This window comes from Homalodisca vitripennis, chromosome 1, assembly GCF_021130785.1.
Source record: "Homalodisca vitripennis isolate AUS2020 chromosome 1, UT_GWSS_2.1, whole genome shotgun sequence".
Classification (NCBI taxonomy): domain Eukaryota; kingdom Metazoa; phylum Arthropoda; class Insecta; order Hemiptera; family Cicadellidae; genus Homalodisca; species Homalodisca vitripennis.
The window spans coordinates 114,214,485-114,240,544 of record NC_060207.1 but is presented as its reverse complement, the minus strand read 5'-3'; the positions used below and the strand labels follow the sequence as shown (position 1 = coordinate 114,240,544).

General features: G+C 35.7%; 2 protein-coding genes across 7 annotated transcripts in view; one reads left to right on the top strand and one right to left on the bottom strand.

Moving 5' to 3' along the window:
* Positions 1-26,060, top strand: part of LOC124369695 (E3 ubiquitin-protein ligase MYCBP2) — a 663,749-nt gene that overhangs the window by 362,304 nt on the left and 275,385 nt on the right. The gene's annotated exons all lie outside the window — the stretch shown is intronic.
* On the bottom strand, positions 9,560-19,345 carry LOC124369751. The gene is made up of 3 exons (XM_046827828.1): positions 19,070-19,345; positions 12,727-12,916; positions 9,560-11,116 (listed from the first exon to the last, which is right to left on the bottom strand). Exons 2-3 carry the CDS (start codon positions 12,886-12,888, stop codon positions 9,857-9,859), a joined length of 1,422 nt encoding a protein of 473 aa, XP_046683784.1. The 5' UTR covers positions 12,889-12,916; positions 19,070-19,345; the 3' UTR covers positions 9,560-9,856.

Sequence of the window (26,060 nt, the reverse complement as noted above, 5' to 3'; positions counted from 1 at the left end):
CAGTAGCTCTGATCCCAGCTAGTCTTTGGCTGTACTATGTAATCTAAGAGCGATCGTTATATTTAATTACAATACGCCCAGTAGCTCTGATCCCAGCTAGGCTTTGGCTGTACTATGTAATCTAAGAGCGATCGTTATATTTAATTACAATACGCCCAGTAGCTCTTATCCCAGCTAGTCTTTGGCTGTACTATGTAATCTAAGAGCGAGCGTTAGGTGTAATTACAATACGCCCAGTAGCTCTGATCCCAGCTAGTCTTTGGCTGTACTATGTAATCTAAGAGCGATCGTTATATTTAATTACAATACGCCCAGTAGCTCTTATCCCAGCTAGGCTTTGGCTGTACTATGTAATCTAAGAGCGATCGTTATATTTAATTACAATACGCCCAGTAGCTCTTATCCCAGCTAGGCTTTGGCTGTACTATGTAATCTAAGAGCGATCGTTATATTTAATTACAATACGCCCAGTAGCTCTTATCCCAGCTAGGCTTTGGCTGTACTATGTAATCTAAGAGCGATCGTTATATTTAATTACAATACGCCCAGTAGCTCTTATCCCAGCTAGTCTTTGGCTGTACTATGTAATCTAAGAGCGAGCGTTAGGTGTAATTACAATACGCCCAGTAGCTCTTATCCCAGCTAGTCTTTGGCTGTACTATGTAATCTAAGAGCGATCGTTATATTTAATTACAATACGCCCAGTAGCTCTTATCCCAGCTAGGCTTTGGCTGTACTATGTAATCTAAGAGCGATCGTTATATTTAATTACAATACGCCCAGTAGCTCTTATCCCAGCTAGGCTTTGGCTGTACTATGTAATCTAAGAGCGATCGTTATATTTAATTACAATACGCCCAGTAGCTCTTATCCCAGTTAGGCTTTGGCTGTACTATGTAATCTAAGAGCGATCGTTATATTTAATTACAATACGCCCAGTAGCTCTTATCCCAGCTAGGCTTTGGCTGTACTATGTAATCTAAGAGCGATCGTTATATTTAATTACAATACGCCCAGTAGCTCTTATCCCAGCTAGGCTTTGGCTGTACTATGTAATCTAAGAGCGATCGTTATATTTAATTACAATACGCCCAGTAGCTCTGATCCCAGCTAGGCTTTGGCTGTACTATGTAATCTAAGAGCGAGCGTTAGGTGTAATTACAATACGCCCAGTAGCTCTGATCCCAGCTAGTCTTTGGCTGTACTATGTAATCTAAGAGCGAGCGTTAGGTGTAATTACAATACGCCCAGTAGCTCATATCCCAGCTAGTCTTTGGCTGTACTATGTAATCTAAGAGCGATCGTTATATTTAATTACAATACGCCCAGTAGCTTTGATCCCAGCTAGGCTTTGGCTGTAATATGTAATCTAAGAGCGATCGTTATATTTAATTACAATACGCCCAGTAGCTCTTATCCCAGCTAGGCTTTGGCTGTACTATGTAATCTAAGAGCGATCGTTATATTTAATTACAATACGCCCAGTAGCTCTTATCAAAGCTAGTCTTTGGCTGTACTATGTAATCTAAGAGCGAGCGTTATATTTAATTACAATACGCCCAGTAGCTCTTATCCCAGCTAGTCTTTGGCTGTACTATGTAATCTAAGAGCGAGCGTTAGTTGTAATTACAATATGTCCAGTAGCTCTTATTCCAGCTCCAATTAACCGATTTTTGTTTACCTGGTTTGTACGGAGGAGACATTTGCGACAAAACTTGCACGCAGCAGCGGAGACCGTTAGCCTTTATCGTGTGAATGGCGAGACTTCCAATGCGCTTAGCTGATTAATCGTTGGGGTCTCATGAAAAATTTCTCGTATTCTAAATGTGCTTAAAATGGCAACAGAAGGTTCCCAATCATTCTCCATCGCTGGAGGCATCGCTCCCACTGTTGATTCCGTGGCAGAGACCCACACCGTCAATTCTCTTATTCTGTCCGTATAAATATACAATATAAAATAATCCATTAGTTGCTTAGTCACAAAATAAAAAACACACATTGTCATTATTAACTTTAACCCCTATCGGCATTCTAGACTTTCTTTCGTTAACATCCTTCCGACATCGCTAATGATTCCTGGCCGCCCTATTGTTCCAATCGTAATAATACGAGCATGTCTATAACATTTACAACGTGTGTTAATGTTTTTGTAGCTTTAAACGTTTATAAACCCAGTTTTGCCAGGTACGATTGTACCTTGACGACAAAAAAGTAGCCCTCGAGGGCGGTACATTCCGGACAGTGACGTGGGACATGTTTTGTCGCTGTCGGTTGATTGTTGTCGGTTTCTCTCATCTGTTCGAGCGACACTGCCGTGTTTTACATGCGCTGCACGTTGTGTTCGCCTCCCCAGCAAACACCTTGTGCCCAGGGCCTGTTACAGGGGGCTTGTAACAGCAGTAGTTTCTTTAATTTTCCTCTTGTGTTGTTATTGAAGAAAACCATTATATACATTATATTTTGTATTAAATGTGCCTTGTATTATTATTGAAATGCCGTTGTAAAGGCATCTTAAAACTGGGATTGTAATTGTATTTTCTGTTTCAGGTTTGTTTCTAATTTCTGAAAGTTTCCTTTGTTGTCGTATTTCCGCATTTGTAAGTGAGTACTCATCTATTTATATATTATATATAGCAATATAATACATTTTTATCAATATTATGGTAAATAGTTGTAGTTTGAAATTTCTTATAGATTTTTCTTAAATAAGTAAAGTATGTAAGTGCAAACCACTATTGTCAAAAATATCAGTTAACTATATATAAGCATCGAACACTCAGAGAAGAGAGTGGGTATAGTTTTGAACTACAATTAAGTTTAGGATTTATTACTGGATTTCTTTAGGTCAGTGGTCATAGTGATCCCAGACATCTGTTACACGCTCTGAAATATGAAATGCATAATAAATTTGAATAAAACCGTGTACTTACCACTTATTTCAGTTAACGGGATTCTGTTCAACATAACATAACGTCCTGGATGTTCATGCACTCCAAGTCACGTATCACCGATTGTTGTACTTGTCAGTTCTATCGCAGTGTGTCATTGTCTCTCCCTACATTAACTGTTTTATTGATGGCTGGAGACGGGGTTGAGCAGACTGACTGACAAGTTGACGTTGTCACTTTAGCGTACGCGACTGTAACATCCTGAGCCATCACTTGATACTGAGTGCACTTCACTATTCGGCTCTTTCGCTGATACATTTCTTTGTTTTTTTAGTTATTTGGCGTACCAACTGGGTTACAATCACGGCTGAGGTTCCTATAAGCATTCTCTATAGATTTAAGATCTAAACTTAATACAAACTTCGCGCTCAGGAATGATGTGATCGTCAATTGGTCGTACACGGAGAGAGGACGGTGTCGTGGTCCTTACACTTACGAACTATAGCCACTTGCAGTGTGAATCCTTGCAGCATTTAACCACTGGCCACAGGCTTTCCACTCGTAATTTGCACAAAGGTCATTGCCATAAAAACTGCTTCGGTCCCTGTTATAGTCGGATAAGTTATATCACTTATACGAGTTACTTCTATCCTATTTACTCCACTTATTTACTTTTCAGTGGATTCATGAACAGTTAAGAGTGATGCCCGTACATTAGTACGTGTGGACTCAGCTGATTTAAAAATTGTTTACTCTCGCCTAGCTGTTTTTCCGTAAAATAGAGTGCCCCCTGACATGGCGGAAGAGGTTGACATGCACCGGTCATATCAGTGATGAAACTTTACTAACAACTGTACACAACCTTCAGTAAGTTAGCTACCACTGCTGGTGAACGGATGTGAAGCGCGGTAGGCAGCACATTACTGTCAACACTCGGTGAATCCAGTATGTTATATAATGGGTATGATTTAACAGCTAACATGAATATATGCTTTTTCTAAATTTGAATTTCCAATAGGACGGGAGAGTCCTTCATTATATTAAGTTTTAACAAGAATCTGTTTGGATATATGATCAAAATTAGGAAGTGGCTCGACTAAAATAAACCACAGAGAAAATAGCAACACATTTCTAATACGTAATCACTCACAGAAAGTAAATATGTTTCTAATTAAATTTAATCAATAGCAGAGAAGTTGATCTGTTTATAAATCTAATAACATTGTTAAGCCAGCTTTCTAAAACTATATGTAGGCCTAGCGTAAGTATCATCTATGTTTTTCATATTATTTATTCTTTTTGCTACGAATTTCACAGAAGAATCGTCTACGATCACAAATTAATATTTTTTTTCTCTTGTGTATGTATATCGACATTACGAAAATCCCAATTAAGTTTCTAAAGTGGAAAAATTTTCCAAACAATGCAAGCTTTACTAATAATGTCGTAATTCTATTACTCGAATTTAGAAGGTAGAGGAATATTTATAAGTCCGCATATGTATATTTGTAAGTGAGAGATCTTGGTTCGGGTCCCGGCGGAGCAAGTACTTTTTGTGATTCAATGGTTATTAAAAATTAAATTCGGCTATTGCCATTTATAAACATATAATATATAAGTGTACGTTAAAAATAAACACGTCAAACATATGCTAAGATCTGTACATATTTCATCTTTTCTAGTTTTAGATTACTACAGTGGCGACAGAATATCTCACTTTCCCCAAGGGGATTCCCTAATTCATGAAGTTTGATTTTGGTGCAGAAGGAACGCGTTGACCAGTCCCTGCACTAAACACACAGGACGCGAGGCAGAGTCTGGTAGCCAATTGGCTTGATTGACACTGATTTATACAGACTGTTTGCTCTCTCTGCTAGCTCTGCTAGCTAAGTCTTCCTGTTGGTTTTACTATAGTCTACAGTGTTTGATATAAAATTTGGTTTATAATACACTGAATAAGTTCTCAAATATCTTTGGATTTGACTTAAAATGTTTGTAACATTTTGTGTTATTTACACTTATTTTAGAAGAACAGTTCATCCTGGTGTTATGTATGAAATAAATGCGTGCTACCACCTACCTTTAGACTCTTTTAGAATAACAAATTGGCATAACCAAAGTGGTAACCCTTAATAAAAAACCTTTACCATAGTTTATTCAACTCGTGTGATATGTCAGAAACGAGAATTTGCATAGAACGTGTAGATAACTAAAGGCCATACATATACACACATTCTATCATATGACCTAACGTCAGGTCTATTTTTGAGCGAATGTCAAAAATTACACAAGTAACGTAAAAACATAGCTGTGTGATTCATGTGTCCATTGTTCATTAATTGATGATCAATACTATTATTTCGTCTTGCTTAATACTTCTACTTAACTGAACATTCTACTGTTTTGATAAAAATAACCATCGTCGCTATATAAGTTTAATAATTATGAATGATTTCTCTTTTCTTTTTTTGTCGTATTTGTATAGTTTGTGAAACACCCGTATACGGCACAAAAGGATATATATAGCAAAGGACCCAATGTAGTGGCATTAATAGATTTAGTTTCTCAAGACTCCATCCGAGTGAAAAGTCAGCTTATTGGTCAACCCGAGTGAAATTCGCGCTACACAGCTGCCGACTTCCACAGAATTCTATTCAAGTAAATCTGTTTACCTTCGCGTCACAAAGCCTGATCCATCAGGCCGATTGGGACCGTTGAGATCTGGAGGTGGGGAGTGAGGGAGATTTGTTGAATAACTCCCTCCATCCCTCCCACAGGTAAGGGTCTGAAAGGTTGATAGATTTGTAAAACCGTTCTCTTAACTATCGCGTCTCCAGCTGAGAGGGCAAACGCCGACAAGCTGTAGACAACAACCGTGTCGCCCTCTGTCGTTGTCAGCCCTTTCTCTGCCTATAGTATCGTGGCTACTGGACTAGAGGCAATCGCTCTCTTAGTGCATGCTTATATTCTGCTAATTTTATTAAATATGAAATCTGTGAACCTAGATAAAGAAAATTAATTCAAAACCATAACGAAACACAGTAATGAAATATTATCATTGCATTGAAATTGATATAATTATATTGAAGTTATTATTCCGCCAATGTAGCATATTACATCTATACCCTTGTTAAACCATATAGTTGACATGTTTCCTTTAGTGGTTTCTCTTTGGTGTTATCACAAAATTGCCCAAAATTATTAGTGTATAACTGTTCCACTTCAACGTTACTGACAATGTTAACTTTTGTTCCGGATATTCACCCTCATACCGTACCTGCACTTCGAGACTAACATTAGCGTAATTTTAAATTCTCATGTTCTAAAGCACAAAGTATAAAAAATACAAGATGCTGTGTGTGATGTTTTTATGAGTGAACCTGCAAAGTCTCAAAAGCATTTCTGAGAAAGCCCCGTCTAAAAACTCGGTAATAAAGCAGATCGAGTTAGCCCGACCCGGTTGTCTGATCCGATTACGTTGATTTGCTTGTTCCATCTTTGTCCCTTTGACAGTTGAAGCCGTGCGGCCGCGGGCGTAACAATGGCGGCCTGGAGGCCTTTGTCCTAGTAACACGCGTGGCGAGCCCTTGTACATGAACAATTGGTAGTGAGTGTCCAGTGTAGTCGTCACAATGGTAGGGACCCACGGGTTAGTTCTTGCCGGCTGAGGGGCATTGAAGACCGAAACTGTATGCGTCCCTTTTTACAATTTTTACTGATATACTTAAATTAAGAGGGCATTTCTGGATTATAACATTTTCAAAATTTGAACTCCCAAACAACTGTTTTATAGTATCTGGTAATTAGTAGGCTACTTCAGTTTTAGACATAGAGAACTATAGTTATTTTTACCGATTTCTGGTTGCATCCCCTTATTTGACGGACTTCCCCAAATTATTGAACAGAGAGAATTGGATACACTGTATTATTAATCTTAAAATTCAAACGTGGCCAAACTCTTAAATTGTTTTTTGGCTTTTTATGTGAGTCATTTTAAAAGGGACGCTGAAATTAAAAAAAAAAATACCCACTCACAAATCTATTAAAAAAACTTACTTAATTGAATTTACATAATTTTCAATTTGACACAGAGTTTGAAAAAAATGTAATATTTGTGTCTCGAACGTATAGGTCTAATCCAACTGCAATAAATCCCATGAAACATTAAAATGCCTAACATTAATGCTATTAATGTATAATGTGGTTTGCGATTCTGTCCCTCCCTCTCCTCACCTTCGTCAAATAAATGAGATACGAGTTGTTTATCATAAAGGTTTAAATAAAAGTGTTCAAATTTATAGTGAGCGAAAAATTTACCATCACTCTCTAATCCGTTCTTTAAAACTTACAGGATAATTCTCATAGCTCAGACTAAAATAACAATGAAAAGTTTAGTCCAAGAGTTATGTAGAGTCTTCATAGCTGAACAACGAGATGATTTTGGCCCAGAACACTTTTCAAACGAGCTATGTTACATTAAGTTCAGTCTATTACAAAGAAGTAGAACCGTAGTGTGTGCACTGTTTAAAAGTTAATGAAATGTCGTAATTCTTGTCTCTAGGGTCATATTCGAATTTAATTTAGAAAGTAAAACTCTGTGAATTCCCAAGTAGATATGACACGCGGAGAAGCCAGGTAAAGCAAAGAAAGACTCAAAAACTCAGCAAGAAAGCGATTTAAGAGTTACCCGCTTACCGAGATAACGCCAATAAATGAATTGGTTTCGGAAATGGGACCTTACATGAAGCGAAATGAACACCGATATTTATGGGTTTGTTTTTCAAAGTTGAATTATTCATGAGCTGTTTTCCAGGCTGCACTACGGTGCGGCGCAGCTCGATAACACAACCAAACATCGACTTCTGTTTAATTAAGCGGCAAATTGTAGTTGTGATAAACCCTACAGAATTATCAGAAAGACTGGCCCAACTAAAAAACCGTTAATTATGTACAGCGATACAGACATGTGGTTATCTTTCAGAAATAATTACTTCAAGTTAAGGTACTATGATCTCATAAATTACATGACAACAACGATTCACTCAAAGAGGGCACTGAACCTTAAACTAATATGTAAGAGTTATAATTAATTATGAACTGCTTTTGTAAATACTGATATTTCGAGATACCATTGTCATTTTAATTCCAGCAAAGTTTTGATGCCTTTTTCCATTGATTCTTATACTCGTATTAGTAGTTTAGCATTCGTCATATTTTGTCAGAAACAGGGTAATAATTTGAGGTAAAGAATAATTCCAGAATAGCTATTGCTTTTTTGTATATCTTGAACTATTAATTATTTGTCACTTGAATGTATCTAATATCTGGTAGGACAAGTAGTTACTAGGAAGGTTTATCTAAGTGTATATCGGACCTTGAGATAGCCAGAAATCCTCAGATTGTTGTATGTAATGTGGTTGTTTCAAACTTTGCTAGTCTATATGACTTTAAATACAGGAGTATACTAAGATTGTGAAAACATAGTTGGAAATTGTCTATGGATGGGTCTAAGATCCAGATTTATTATTCTTTTGGCTGTCTGTGAAGTGTTAACCATCTTCCTCTAGATCTAGAGCATGTTCAGATGTTCATTAGTGACAGTGGTGTCATATAGTAAACATGTTGTGGTGCCTCTTGGAGTACAAACTTTAATACAACATTTTTGGTCCTAAGCTTTATCACTGTTGAACTCCGATAAGTATTTGTGTTTTTGTCAAGTTGGACCAAATTTAGTTTAATTTAGTTTCAATTAAAATTGCTATAACGTGATCGCAGACTTCTGACATTGCTTGTAATTTTGAAACAATGGACAGCAATAAATAGTTACATATCTCCAGCTTTTTCCCCTGTAAAAACATTACACTAGCTAACTTACAATCATCCGAGAAAACAACGCTTATGTTCAAAGTTTACATTACTTATACCATTGTATCTGTGTTTGTATTCTATATAAAAATAAGTTTTCTATATAAAAATTTGTATAATTTATAAAAGTATTGAAAAGGAACAATCTCACCTTGTACTTATTTGCTGGTAGTATATAAATAATATCACACTATTATTTCGATTACGATTTGGAAATTTGATTGTTTGACATAAAATATTGTATTGAATTATTTTTTATACTTTTTATCATAATTAGTTGTAATTAGGTTAATGTGAATTTTATCTATTTGTTCTTTAATAATATTAAACATAATATTAACGAGCCATAATCATTTGGAATTACATAATTTATTATTACGTTTTATTGAAGTCGTAAAGTTAAGATTAATTCCGATAAAAAATCATGTTCTATGAGTAGATTTTCTGAACTACGTTTTTTATAACATGTTCAAATTAAATAATCAGAAATCCTATCCTCTAAATAAATTCTAATTTGTCACTTATACAGCGTTAGTTATCCATGGATTTAATAGGTAGTAACAGTAGTGGTTCGGAACCGTTATGAGAATGTAAATAATCAAGTCTCGGAAAATATGTAAACTGTTTCAATAAGAATTATGATTATGTTCATTTTGTGGAAAATTCTAAAAGGACAGATATGGTTTTTTTTAACCAAAATGGTTTATTTAGTATTCTCGTTTGTTATTGTTAAAGTAGTAAAACTATGGTGTCCTTTAAATGGAAGGGATGATCGATCTTAGGAGTATATAATAACACAAAATAAATTAAACATTTAAATACTACATCTATAATTTGGCACATTATTTATGTCATACTTAACATAGAACTCTACAAATATAGTACATGTCTTTTTTATTCTTTGCGAGAAATCTGTTGATGATTTACAATTTCACACCATAAAGCTTTGGTTTTCGAAACTAATTTCGTAAAACTAAAATTAATATCACATTTCCAAACTAGTGAAAGATCGTTCCGGCGATAAGTATGGTTATATACATTTCTTACAACAAAGGTTGATTGCATACAAGGGGACACTTTATATAATACTGAAGTAAGGTAACCTAGGAGTCATGGGGAGTCTTGATGTACTCAGTAGGAGTGATGGGCTCCGCGTGTTCTACAATGACGTGAAGCTCAGTCTCCCGGTAGGTCTTGCCGTCGGGGATCACGAGTATGTGGCCGCCTTTGTCCTGCTTCACTGGCGACGGTGAGTTGGGCACGTTAACGTAGCGCTTGGCCTTCCGCCCGGTACCCAGGTAAACGACCACTCCCGTCGACGATAACAGGACTATCGCGCTGAGGGCCAAAAGCACCACGAAGAACAATTTCCTTGCGTCTTTTTCGCTGCAGTGGGTCCTCTGGAATTCCTTAACGTTGTCGACTTTGGGACTGCAGCAGTACAAGACCGTCTCGACTTGAGGAGCCGGCGTCAGGACTTGGGGGTTGGAGGAGAAGTACACGAGGTCCGAAGTCCAGTAGTCGGCGTTCGGGCAAGAGCAGTGCTGGTTGATCACTATCCGGTCGAGTCGAGGACTGAACCCGGTAGTGTTAATGAGCAATGCTGCACTCTCGAAGTTGACTAATGTGTTGTTTTCAAAAATCAACTCCTGTTTGCCGAACTCCAATAGAAACCTCCTTTCCACAGTGAATCCTGCGAATGCAGCTTTTTCTAGATGTGTGAACACGTTGTCGAGTAGAAATACCGGACCCCTGGTATGGACACGGAACGCGTGATGATCGGCGTGATCAACGCGAGATCTGATCATCCGGAAATGTCTGGGGCCGTGGATCCTCAACCCGGAGTATTTGGCAGTACCCACTTCCACACGATCGAATTTCACTTCCTGGTGTACCTCGACATCTACCATCGTCCTGGTCGGCAGCACGTCGAACTTGCTGTCGGTCACACTGAGGGCGTCGACACTGAACTTCTTGAATGCCTGAGGCTCCAAGTCGGCGAAGTGGACACCGGTAAAGTCCATCCTATCGGCGCGGTCGATGGAAGAAAATGCGAACGGCCTCACGTGCGATACATTGACGGACACGAAGTTGACATGGCGCAGAGATCCGCGAAAGCAGTAGCTGGGAATCTCCGGGATGGCGCTATTGGTGATGTTGATCAGCAAACCGCTGTGTCTCTCGTTGTCCGTCCTCCAACTGAACGCTTGTTCTTCCAGAGTAAGGCTGGGGATGTTAGCTGCACTGAACTGTTGCAGGGCTGGTAGACCTGACAGTGCTTGTGATACCACATGTACATGGCCACAGTTGGCAACACTGATGGAGCTGAAACTGCCAACCTCCAGACCCTTCAGCACGACTCTCTGGAACAACAACAAAACTGTTGTAGGTAGTTTATCTAAACAATGTTACTAAATTAAATAGGAACAAATTTTTATATCTGCAAACACATCTTCCTCATTCATGAAACCGTTAAAAGTTGTGATTACAGAAAATATTAAAGAAGACAAATGAAGTTCATTGTTCTGAAGCGTGCTTAGGTTACCAAGACGAAAGTGTATCCTCTAATACCATATCTGAAAAGTTGTGTATTAAGTGAGAGGTGAGTGAACTTCAGTGAGATAGTAATTAATTAGTCCTAGGGGGGTCTTCCCCTGTCATACACCTAGTAGTACTGCATTGTCTTCGAATTATAAACATAATGTCTTAAACTGACCTATTATCTCTGAAAAAACATTTCCAGTGCTGACGAGTTATTAGCAGCTTCTGAGGGCAGTAATTTCAATACTGTATATAGCCATGGACATACAGCATAGAAACATAGTCATTTAAAGAAAATGTTTTCGTAGTGGGTGATCCATTTTGATCTAACACATGAGAATGTCGGAATTGTATTTCTTGGTCATTCATGCGCATTAGCTGATTTGGATACCTGTACATCTCTACTACTTACCTTACGACCCAAATATACCTATTAACAATTACTACCTTACAAAAACGTCAATTACAATTCTGCAACTCCTATGTCCAATCTAGCAAGTTTGATTTTATATATGTTTTCTCTTCAGTTACCTCATATCTAGAAGAATTAGTTTTGGTTAAAATACAATTGAACCCGTGTATAACAAACTACAAGGTGCGATTTTGATATGAAATCAAATATAAGATGGTCTCTCTAATATAAGACTACCAGCTATTTTATAAATTTGTTTATCTTGCTTTTAGTTTTCTAACAGTTTAATCTTTTAATTTCAAGACGGAACAAATTCAAAGATGCAGGTCCTGTATCCTGTTGATTAAAATGTAGGTTAGATTATTCTCCATGCAAAGTTTAATATGTACAGGAAACTAATATGACGTATTAAATTCTTTTTAAAAGTTTATTTTTCCTATCAGGCTTCGTTCTGCTTATATGTAATCGTCAATAAGGCTCAGAGCTTTTGAACAACTTAACGCAACTTCTATTCCCAAATGGTTTAAATTGACGTAAACCACACGAGCATAACAACTATCAAATGGTTTGATTTATATTTCGGTTAAAAATAACTAAACCTCGTGGGACCCAAGTGATCTTGCAACTCATGCCTTCTATAGCTCCCTATTAACTAAATTATGAAATCTATATTTTTTGGTTGTTGCCTTGATTTGTTCAACATGGCGACCACTATCAACCTTATACTATAGATGTAACTTCTCGATCCTGCTGGGTAGAAATTAAACTGCCATGTCACAAACATAGCGGTGCAGTAAGGATTTTTAAAGAGGAGACCGGTGAAAGAATACCGTAGATTTTGGGGTTGAAATAAAATTCAGTAACTCCAGAGAGAGGTTTAGACATTGTCTTCATCAGGAAACATGACAATTTAATTAATTCAACAATTAAACATTTTATAATTATTGTATGACTATTTAATTCCATTGCCATCTATAACAAATTGTAGCCATAACACATAACATAATGTGACAGTGATACCTTCACTTTAGATGTGGAACAGTCGCAGAGAAGTTTGCCGCGGACACAACTGCAGGGACCGAGGTCACAAACCGAGGCCGCGCTGGGGTTGATGATGGCCTCGGTGAGCCAAGTAGTGAGCCATACCGCACAGAGCCATAGCCACAGTGTTCGGGCCACCATCTCATCTGGCTATCTTGTTTCCCATTTTCTGAAACACAATATTCACATTGTATCTAAAGCACAAAGTTAAATCAATATAAACGTTCTAGATTATAGCCATCTTTCACCGAAATAAAAAATTGTTGGGAATTACTCTATAACGTATATAGAGTTTTTATCAAAATTACTCGATGAAGCCCTAAAACTCCCAATGCTTCTTGTTGTGGTTAGGATAAAATACTCGCTTATTCATAAAAAAAAATAATGAAAAGCGGATTAAAACTTATTGTTTTTAAGTACCTCTCTTTGACTTTAAAGTAAAAGTAAAAGTAAAAACATGTTCATCCATCAAATACTTTGTCTTATACAAAAAAGACCATTAATGAGATATCTAAATCTCTAGGGCCCTTGTTCATACTTAAAATGTCCGAAGAGCTGCGCTATCCACCTTCAGATTGTTGTATTTATGTCTTACAGCTTACTTATTACCTATCAAATAGCAAATTAACTGCATTCACTGACAAATAAGTATATATTGATGTATTTCTGTTACTGACGGATGTATCTCTCTATATACAGGCCTAGTGCATGAAGGGGTTCAAACGGGACAGACTATTTTCGTACGCTTTGATCTTAAAGGGTACTCCGGACCAGACGGCGCGGCGTACAACGCCAACCACTGAGCTATATACCCCGTATATATACAGCCTAGCCAGCTGCGTCCGTCCGTCCGCCTCAGGCCAGCTGTAACGTCATAACCTTCAGTTATTATAGAGTGAATCGATACCAGTTATCCAGACAATCAATTGTCTGTCTGCTTTCGCTCAATCACACGATACCATAAATAACGTACATGTTTTGAAGATCCGGCTTATAAGTACAATATGTACTTACAAACACTCTTACGAACATTTTGATCTTCTGTATTGATATATTGTAATATCCTAATTTGCAAGTAGATTTTTGGTTACTTTTATGTAGACGTACCACAAGAGTTTCTATGTCGTATTAGCTATATGATTTTAGCCCTTTATATCCCAGTGGTAGACGTTACAGTTGTGGTGGGGAAAGCGTTCTAATATGTTTTGTTGAAGTTCCCCAGTATATTTGAGTTGTTTTTTATTTAATTTTAATCGCCACTAAATTCTCAACTACGCTTATTAAACCTTTATCCAGAAGACAACATATTGTGAGATAAACATTTTTTCCCTTTTTATAAGGTAGGGAAAAGGCAATTTTAAAATCTTGCGTTGCCCGCGCACTACTTTGCATTACTGAGAATTACTTTGAACGTTACTATTGAAATTGAGAATACGCCAGAAAGTATTTGATCTTGATCTTGAAATATTCCTTAAGTATCTCTTTGGTTTGTCTGTAGTCTTCAACAGTAGTAGATGAATTTTTATTTTTCTACATATATTTGTAAAAGGGAATTGTTGTATTAAAATGTTGGTTTTGATCAAGTATAAAACTTGATTTACACTAAGAAGAGTGACGTTAAGTAACATTAAGAAATGAAATAGTCTGTAATATATTGTTTCGTCTGTCGTGCACTACACTTGCCATCACTACATAGCAACGGACGTGGTCAAGTCGCACACAGGTGTGAGTGTGTTAACTATGCTCGTATGTTTACAGTCACTAGAACAGTTCACGCTCACCCTCTCAAGTTTGCTTAATGTAGTCTTACAGACAAAAATTTATGAAAATTATAATAATAAGAAATACATACATTTTGTCAATTAAATCTATTTAAAAATTATTAAGATTATTATCTATGGAAATAGTTATGCTCACACTTCAAATGTTTATAACACAGCATAACTGTAACCACCTTTATCCCACAGCAACTATTTTTCCTGGTCTTGTGATTACAACTGAACTATCGAAACTAAAAGAGCCAAACATGACTGAATTTATGTAGGTACTACTAAAATGAGGCGATATTCCCCTAATAATTGTTATATAAGACTGTAAAACGTTTGGTTCATTGGATTGTTTACTTCATCATGTATGTATTATATTAATTATAAGTAATACTAAAAATTTGAAGAACTAGTTAAGGAAACTGTAAGAGAAATTACTAGGAGAAATAAATCTGGAATGAAGATGAGGTATATGCAGAACTTATGAGTAAATGCATAATTACACTAGGCTTCTTTTACTATTGAATTCTAAATTGGTACATATTCAGAATAAATTACAAAAAAAAATATAGAAACGTGATAATACATTTTAGTATGATACTTCGTTCATAGTAAAACATTTATAGTCGGTGATAAACTTTGGTAAGGCAATAAAGTCGATAACATTGATACATCCACGTGTATATGAATAACAAACTATTAACTTTGTAACTGCCGCTGGTATGTGGTTACCGCTATAATTGTAGATTCGTGCAAACAACCAATTCATTTCATTTCAGTTTCAATGCATTTGTCAAATAAATCCTTTTTGTTTAATAAAATCTATGTTACGATTCCCGAGTATTTGTTTTGTATTTCTGAAACATCCAGTTATTTAAAACTTAATATTTAAAAATACGAACTGGATCTACTCCCCTATCCTCCGATACATGACATTTATGAGGTTAATTTCCGTCAAATTCCAATTCAGCGACCAACATACTTGCTAAATATCTTCTTGATAACATAATATTTAACTCTACTTTTATGAGGTAAAAAGATGTGTTTTAGTTTTTGAAATAGAGCAATGGAAAGCTGTATGTAAAATCTCTTTACATAACAGTGCAACACTCTCGTTTTATAAGAAAGAAAATGACATAAGTACGCAGAAGAACAAGAACGATGTATATACAAGGTAATTATAATCAAACATCCGGTCATTGGCAGACAAATAAATATACTGTTCTGTGTAGATAGTTTAAACTAGAGAGTAGCGTACACAGCGCTGCTCAGACACGGATGACTAAGTGATTGGGTCTGCCATAACTCAGATAGCGACCGGCTGGCAAAGGTTAATGCGTCTATAGATACAGATGTCCCTGCCCTGTACTGTGACTCTCTCTCACTTCGTCGACCTTCATCTCGGCGATACTATTGTTTAAAATACGACGCAAACTGTGACTGCCATAAACATTATTGTAGTCTGTTAGTTTGTATCGATATGTATTCAAGGATATTTCTAAGCTAACCGGCCTATAATTTTTTGGAGTATTTAAAAACCTCAGTGTATGTCCCTCGAAGAATCCCCTTTCACTATGATAAATCATTTTGACAAAAAACTAATCGTTATTTATTTTTTGAATTTTTAAGATACACATTTTAACATGAAACGATACAAAAATGTTTTGTTCCAAAAAAATGTAAACGTAAAATAAAAACAAGTAATGGTGTAAGCAATTAAAAAGTGAAAAATAAATTTACATGACAATGCTTCATAAAATCTCAAAAATAATAAAAAATGACCCATAAAAAACAAATTAATTAATTTTCATTGTGTCTACTTTGGTAAAATCTGAAATTTGTAAACATTTCTAGACAAACTTGGGAGCTTTGGAATTAGGCAGGCCTCTCGCCACCCCCGGAACAATTGTTCAAAACCATGAATATGAAAAATCATGTAAACAGTCCAAATGACGTTTAGCCCAAATGAAAAGTCTTTTCAGCAAGGGTAATGCTGAATTTAATAAAATAGCACATCGTAAATATGGTATTAAGAGCCGGCTCTACAGAAACGGCCTTGAATGATAATGTAATAGTGTAATAATGTTAAACCTCATCCACTTGTACGCATTTATGTTTGATCGTAGCCTGACTCTTTTCAGTTTTTCTTTTAAAGTTTATATTTTAATCATTTAAGTAATGAAGTATAGAAATATTGAAAAAACTAAAATAGTTCTTCGATGCGTATTAACTATATCTTTAAAGTAAGACATGCCCCATAATTTTACGATAAAAATAAGGTCGTAAAAGTGCACAAAATATAACATGGTGCAAAAACAAAATGGCCGCCACTAGAGCTGACTCTGACACGTTTGTTTATCAGTGTGCTTATTATAGCATAAATGGGCTTATCTTGACACGTGTTTTCCTCCCTTTGCAATAGCAGGAACTGCAACATGCATTTTTATCCAACTGCCCTCTGTGACACGTGTTAAACTGGGATGACACTGGTGATGGGAGGGGAGTGTTTGAGTGTGTGCGTGTGTGTATGTGTGTGTATGTGTGTCCCGGCAAACTGACACAGGAAGTTTAATTACCGGTTCGGAGTTGGTTAAACTCTACTGATGGAGTATAACAGGCCCCTGTACATAGTTCCATCCCATCTGCCATATAGGGTATGCGGGTTAATCAACCCCGACTTGGCTGTATATATATAACCAACAAATTCTTCTTATCCTGTTCTGTTTTGAACGATAGGTTCAATTTTTTGCTTATTCAAAATTTAAAGAAGAATCTCGTAAAGGTAACCACTGTCGATTTAAAAGTTCCAGTGGAAACCATTTCTTTCTGTAGTAAATCGTGTATTAAAAATTATTTAGACAGCAAATACTTAATCGTTTCTAGTGATTTATAGTAAAGGAAAAGTGTTTGTTTGAAAAACTAAATCAAAATACTATAGGCACCATGGAGAGTATTCACTAAGTTTTTCCCTTATGGAATTCTACAAACATTAGTAGGTTGAACCGTTTGATCCACCAATATGCAAACCTTAATGATATTTTAAACCTTATGTTTATTTTGAGTAGAGATCACTATTTTCAAATATAAATATATTTTCCTCGGCAGTTATTTGGTAGAAACGGTATCATCATGTATGAGCTTCATACAGCGTGTATGTTTCGGTTTTTTAGGAGTTTGATAAGTGAGATTTTTAAAAATCCTACAAACAGTTTTATAAATGCTAAAACTTTTAATCTATTATATTTAATAATCGGTAAGTAATATGTCATTGAGTTTACATTAAACGTATATTTCTTTAACATATATAACTTTATCGTTTAATAGCTACCATTGTTAGATGTCAATCGTAAAAACATGTAACCTCTTTTTACTTTATTTAAAAATAAAGACACTATTATTAATTTTTCACTTAAAACAGTGAAGAAATGTGATGGGTATCATACTTTGGTAAATTTTTGTAATAGTCATTTTGTAAAATATCACGTATATATTATGTTCTTAATGTATTGTCTTATATTAATCTTATTGTAAAATAATTCAAGAACAATACATTTATATAGATGTATGTAACTAAAAAAACAATAATTAAATGTAACAATAATATTATTTATATAATTTTAAATAAAATACTTATTAATCCGTATATTTCTCATAAATAATCTTTATATTCTCATAATAGTAAATGTTGGACCAACATAACCATATACCGATGTTCTTACAGCATTGTGATGCTTTTATTATATTTGATTAACGTTATCTCATAAATTACAGCATTATTCAATTTGTTTTATTTCACCTCTGTGCATGGTTTTAAAAAGGTAAATCTTTTGAATATAGTTCTGGCCTATTTGCGTTTGCATTTGCCGCGATTTATATTTTGGGAACAAGACAACATTTGAGGTACTTGTGTTTATTATTCGTGATAAATTATTTTCCAATGTACGTTTTTCTTGTTTATGTTTTTATATCATTAGTATGTAATGATCTGACATCGTAGATATACTATCGGTATAGTCGAATGATAATGTAAAACCATGTACGAAAGAGGTTTGCATTTGTAAAAACTGGGTTTGATAGTTTGAGTTACATATGCATGTGCATGTAGCGTAAAACATTTTAAGGGATTGTTATGTCTTCATCGCGGTTTCCATATATATTTCAAAAAATATACAGTAGTTTCGTAAACAATATATTTTAAATAGTGCAATTTATCGTGGTTAATTACGAAGCAAAATAATGTAAACACTGATAAAATGGTTATTATTGAGCCCCACTTAGTTGTTATTAAGGAATCAAACCTTTTTTCACCTTAAAACATTTGAGTACTAATACTAAATATTCTGAACAAAATAAATTTGCTGTACAAAGAATTACGTTAAACAAATGTTGACGAGTATATTGTATTGCATTCTGTGTTGAAACGTTATTACATTTGTACAGTACATAGTTTACTATTATTGTGTATGTGCTATATAATGACGCTATTACAATGTATACATACAGGATGAACAGACATAATATCGCAGATCTTGTAACGCACTAAACACTGTACTAACCAGTGAAACACAGGTAGGCCCCAATCAACAGGTTGGTTATTGGTCTGTAGTCTATGTTAATACAGTTCAGTCACTCCTGGTAGGTCTGTCACATTGCTGACAGGGCTACTGCTGCAGAACGAGGGATCCACTGCTGATAGTGAGATCACGAAGGCGAGCCATCAACCTGTCCACATCGCGACACGACGGCGACACATCCTCACTCGGTGAGAGCTGCCTCACGACTGACAACTGGAACAGAACAGAGACTGGATGCTGTGTGGCACTGTGGCGGTCCGCCGCTTCTGTTGTGCCGGCAGAGGTGGTGGGGGTTCTCCTTCCCCACTCCCACCACTCACCACCTCACACCCCCTTTATTGCCTCCACATTATTTTGTTTATCATAACAGGCTGCTATTATTTCTTCAATTAAAATGTTTACACTGACCTTCCTTTACAGAGTGATTTCTTGTTAACGAAATTAGTCTTTTAATGCGAATATCGATTGCCCTACCTGTGAATATTTTTAACAAATTATAAAACATAAAAATTAATAAAACTTTTTTTTAAATTTATATTCCATAAGATGTTAAGAAACTGTGTTTATTGGTGCTCTTGAACGTATAGTTTGAACATACGCTATTGATTCATAAATACGGATATTGAGATCTTGGCCATAGTTCGGGGGTTGAAATGGAGTTTCAGTATAAATAGAACATAAAATCGCAATGCTATTTTCCGTAATAAAACGTTAGATTAAAAGCTCTACGTTTTTTTAAATGAGTAGATGAGAATCTCATTTTATTATTCATTATTTTTCCAAGGAATTAATCAAATAACTGTGATTCGTGGATTTTTTAATATTACACGCGTTAACACGTGGCTACAAAGTTTCAAACATTTTTATGTTTAATAACACCTTTGAACAGAAATGAAATGATAATCATACTTTGGAATTGGCCGCCATAATTACTAGAAATGACTTTGCTTAGTCCGCTAGATTGCTATATACGAGGAAAAGGACATAATACGTCGTACCGTTTATCCTGGCTATTGTGTTATTACATGAAACCAATAATCTCTATGCTTCACTATTATAGAACTAAAGCCACTGACTAATATATAATGACAAAGAGTTTGGATGTATCATTGTTGTACAATAATAGTACCTGAGCCTCTGCATTAACGCAGCTATATGATGCTACAAATAGTCTACTTGAAACTGTGTAATGATTGACACGAACGTGGTAAACTTTACATGTATATTCTATTGTTCTAAAATTAGAACTTTGCGATGACAACACGTATGTCAGCAGGCAGGAAGATCTGCAGGACGAGAGTCAACAGAATGAGAACATGACCTCACGTGTGGTCAGAGTCTGAAACATTCAGGAGGGCCGTGGCCGGTGACGTATGAAAACCACATCCTACTTTGATCCATTTTCTGGATTTCTCTGACGTGATATTACTCATTCGCGCTGCTTTTCATTCCTATATTTAGAATCCACTAAATTAATACGCTTCTCGCATGATATAATTATTCCGATATTTTCTCAATCTTTTAATTTTCGTCATTGACTTAAGGTTAAAATGTGTGTGTAATGACGTCTGTTATATGAAATGTACCTCGTATATTTAATTATTTCTCAATATTATGTTAGGAGCTCTGATTTTAATATTTTTTATTCAACTATCGCTTCTATTGACTGATAAGTACGCCGTATAAATCTGCAACTATGCCTAACATATGATTCAAACCACTAACGAGCGAAGTCAATCAATAAAACTTATATTTGCCGAAGTTTCCATTTATGTAATCATTAATTCCTGTAAATTTATCACGTGATTATACAAAACAAATCCACCTTTACTTGTATATATTGCTGAACTTTGGCAATACTGCAGAGATATCAAATTATATCAATCACTTTTCACTTTCCAACATCAACTCGTGTTTCCATTCATGCATTCGTTCACTCCGTGCCTTTACCAAATACTCGGTGCTCCATTGTGTTGCGACGTTCCATTCTATCACAAATCGTGACCTTCATTCAGAATTGTCTGACAACCCTACATTTTTAAATTGTCTAATAAAACAGTTTCATTAATGATGTTGTACAAATCGTATTATAAATAATAAAGTTTCTGCTTTTTCAGAATATTTCCACCCAATATGTTTCAATTATATTACCATTGCACATCATACAGGTTTGGGTAAACATGCCTATCGTTTTATTTCTGATGACACGAAAGGACGGTTGTACAGCATCAGTATTTCTATATGTATGCAGTTCAGTACCGTGTTGTATTGACTGAACATCCAGAATCCCATTAGCCTCAAGCCACCACAAATATTTGAGGTGGATGCTGTACACACGGAAGGTAGGTGGAGCCGCTGTTGGGAGGACGTTGCCCTCTCACTGTAAACAACCTTAACCGGAGTCAACACACGGCGTCGATACAGGGCCAGGGCTGCACTTATTTCTGTCTCATTCACAACATGGAACTGGGGAATCTGTATACACACTCCGACCTGGTCAACATAACGTAGGTGGGTGTTAGTAATGAACAGTAGGCTCACTCTTGGGGAGATCCTTTTATTAATAACGTCATTAATTATCCACGTTTCAGGATGTCCATTTAATAATTTCACTTAGGATCAGATTGACGGATTTAGGAATGACATATTTGCGTGCGTATGTCCATCCAACTAAGACCGAGAGTTCATAGTAGCCAGCTCGGAACGGCTGGTTGTGATATTTGTCCAGAATAATCGTAATTCTGATATGTAGTTTTATTGTCAAGAACGTCTTTTCATATTATTATAAACTCGTTAATTGCCGTGCCATACAAAACTTTTTAGAGTGCTTGTTATATCTCGGATACGTTGGATTGTAGGAAATGTAGTTGGGCTCCAGGAACCTGATTGGTCATGTATTCCTTGTGTACTGTGTAGGTATGTATAGATGTTCAACAAAGTGACATGAGACATGCGAGCATTTCATACGATATGTACTTTTTCAAAGCTCTTTCTATAATTAACACGTAATATATTTTTTTAATATCACTTTCTTTCCGTCTCGCTGGCAATGAAGTGTGAGCGCAAACTAGTCTCCCTCCTTCCCCTCCAGGAAAATCACCCGATATACCACTAGGTACAAATGTTCATGTACTACGAAGTGCAATGTGTGATTCTGTCCAAGACTGCATATCGTTGTTCTAATAGTTTTTAACAATAATTCTAGTTGCCCAAACAAAAAAATTCAGATCAATTTGTATCTTTATTCTTGGAGCAAACTAGTCGTAATGGAAGTGCTCATACGTTAATCCATAAGTAATTACAACGTTGATCGTTTTACTTAGTGTATCTTACTTTATCCTTTTCCAATCCTCTCAATGATATATGAGAGACTTCTATGCGTCAAATTTAAATGTTTATCTTAAATGTTTATAAAATCTATTTATGGTTAACATCCTGTTTGGAGGAATTGTCACTTACAAATTTCATTTAAAGGTGTCGCTCCCCCTCCATCGAGGGTTACACATCTTCATAATCTTGAAAACAGCAAATGAAATGTTTCAATTACTTTTAAATATCCTACAATCCTTCTGTAACAGATAGATCAACTTTTTATTACTCGATCTAACAGTTAAATTGTGATTTCTGTTTGATCACCAAACCTTCTAAAGCCAAAGTATGTAAAATATATGAAAGGGTGGCCGGTTATATTCGATTCCCACTTGTTCGACTTCTGCAATCCAGTTTAGTCGGCAACTGTAAAGCAAATGCAGAAATGGGGAGATAAGCCGGCACATAAACGCATTCGCACGTCTGTTTGGTCGACAAAGTTCATAATGAGATTGTATTTGTTCAGCGCGCCACAGCGCACAGAGTGGTTCAGACTTTTGTTCAAATATTTGCTGCTACATTTCCCCTTGAATACCTTTGTTGACAGTCGAGTGCTCCGGGTGCTTTCATATCCGTTTCAACTTTAATATGATTCCAGTAATTAAACCCGTGCACTTTTAAATTTGCTCTTACGGCCTTGTCTGGTATCCTTTTACCCGTTAACATGTGTTACGGCAGTAAAACTGTGCGTACTTATTTTCACCTCATGGTGCTAAATCAGTATTTTTAATTGATTGTGCAGCAATGTCCTACTTGTGTTTGTAAAAATGCGAAACTATTGAACCGAATGGCAAGAAATATAATAATTCAAGGTACCTTATATTAATCACTTAAAAATGTTGTACTCTTCTATTTTATGGTTCCGCCCTTCAGGATATAAGAAACCAAAAGTTTTATAATTTTGTAGTACCATTCCTTGTAACATAGGTTTTCGCTAAGAAAAAGGTTCATACTTCATGTCTCGTGAAATGAAGGATAATAAGGTAAAAATGTGTTAAGGAAAATCGGTCGTAATACTGTAGCAGGACGCTCGAGATCGCGTTGACCGGAATATGAAGCAATCTGAAGTAAGAAAACAATTTCCCATTAGACAGTAATTGCAAGGAGCGGTCGCTCTTTGTCACTCGCGAAACAGTTTGACCTGGATAGACAAGCCATCTCTATCGTGATGAGAGACAAGGTCTCAAATGATCTAGTTCAGTAGACTGTACTTATAGATAGAAAGAACGTCAGTCGTAAACTGTGCTCTGTTCTAAATTTGACGATTTTATCATGTAATTTAATTTAGTATAATTTTTTTCTCACTTTCTCACAAGAGTGACATACATAGATCAGGAAGAATTTGTATTCGGGTGCTACATAATCATTCGTTTCCAAAAAAATTTCGGTTTGAGTAGGTTAAGGTAAGCTCGCTTCTGAAAAAATGAGAGAAACGTTTTTTTATAACACAATTTTGGGCAATGTAATATTCAAGGACGTTTTATTATTGAATAAAACTGGGTGAAGATTAAATTCAGTAAAGTTTCCTATATTTATGCGAATGACTCGACATATTATGTTTTGTTTAATATAACATCAATTTGCTCAGTATTTTTTTTATTAAAACGTTAAATTACAGTATATTTTTTATTGTATTTAATAAAAACTGATATTTTAAAATCATAACAGTGAACATAATTATATTATTGTGTCCTTGTGTCTTGTTGGCGTGACCTGATGTCACACTAGTTCTGGTTCAGTGTAAACTATCTGTGTCTGTGACGTCACGTCGAACAACCCCATTGTGAGCGCTAATCGTAAGGAAGCAGTCAATAGACGTCCTTTTGTCTTGTTGGCGTGACCTAATGTCACACTAGTTCTGGTTCAGTGTAAACTATCTGTGTCTGTGACGTCACGTCGAACAACCCCATTGTGAGCGCTAATCGTAAGGAAGCAGTCAATAGACGTCCTTTTGTCTTGTTGGCATGACCCGATGTCACACCAGTTCTGGTTCAGTGTAAACTATCTGTGCCTGTGACGTTACTTCGAACAACCTACAATATAGTACTATCCTATATTATGATTAGTATAACCTTTCCACAATCGTAGAAGTGCAATTCAAGCCTTCTTTCTGGCGGTTTCCAATGTGTTTCATTAACTAGTAGGACAAGATATCCCCTTAATCAGACATTCCCTTAAATAAAAATCATTCTTTTTTGGTGTGTCTGATGACAATATGCTATTTTTCCGGTAACAAAGTCGTTCGGTCGTCATAGGCAACAAATTATTAGCATGTACATACTATATCATACATGAGTTGAAATTCAACAAACTATTGTACGGTACATACAGAATCCACAATAATTCGTTGTTATAATAGATAATGTTGAATAAAGAAAGAGATAAATCTGGTGTAATCACGTCTGTACGCACGGTGGTATCGCCCTTTGCCCGAGGAAAGCAGCATGCAATCTGACATTATGATGGGAAACTCCAAGTCAAGTGACTTTGTTAATCTGTCAACCACGACCTCAGAGTAGAGCACTCCGCCTCCAATAAATAAGTGAACAGACCGTGGTCCTTGGGGTAGCGTTCCACTTGGCTGACTTATCAATGTTTTCCTCGTGTGATCTTTGATAGCTTTTCATTGTTCTCTGTTTCTAATCTGTTCTGTTTGTTCAGGTGTATTTTTGTGTCGTGATTATAGAATCACGTGGGAAACAATATTATTGTTCATATTCTAGTAGAATCTTCTTGTAATCTTCATTTACCTATTGTTCTAAGACAGTCTCTATCCGATGTAATTACTAAAACTCTTAAAATTTATTACTGATGCATATAAACCGAAAATAGTGCGTACGTTATAAAAAGAAACAAAGTAGAGGTACGGCACACTACTTGTCGCGTAACAGGTTTAGTTCAAGTCTTAAGCTAATTTCGTTCCAGAGATGTCTTGCGGCCAGACAGACAGTGCAGCCAAAATTACCTAAGTGAATTTGGAGCCTAAGAGATAGAGGCTGTTTTAAAGGAGATAGACCACCTGTTAGTCATTGGTGTACTATTTTCAACAGCGACATTAAAAAATCTCCTTTTAGTTAAAGATATTTGAAAACGTAATGTTGGCTGTCTTCGTGTACTTTTGCAATAATACCTAAGAAGTGTTTCAGTTCAATTTCCGTATAAAAATAAATAGTATCCACCTCAATAACCAAAAACTTCAAATTACTAGAAATTAAGCTAAACCGTTAATACTTTAGTTTTGCAATTTTTTTAATAAATGTGTGTACGTACAATTAGTAGCTCTATTTAAAACATCTGATTTTGCAAAAAATTACTTTTTTAAGAGGGATATTCTAACTAGTTCTAGTAACTTAATGGTCAATGCTGGTGAATATTACCGATATAAAAAGGTAATAATAATCATATCGATGATCAAATGACAGCTTTTGTTTTACTTTCCGAGCTTATAATAGAAATGCTGTGGTGAAAATATTTTATAAACAATTCCTATATAATACGGCAATCTTAAATATTTGAATATATATGTTTTATTTGTCTAATACAAAAGTAAGAAGTTAATTTTAGTTCTACAGTTATAGTTATATTAGTTTAGTTATAAGTAGAT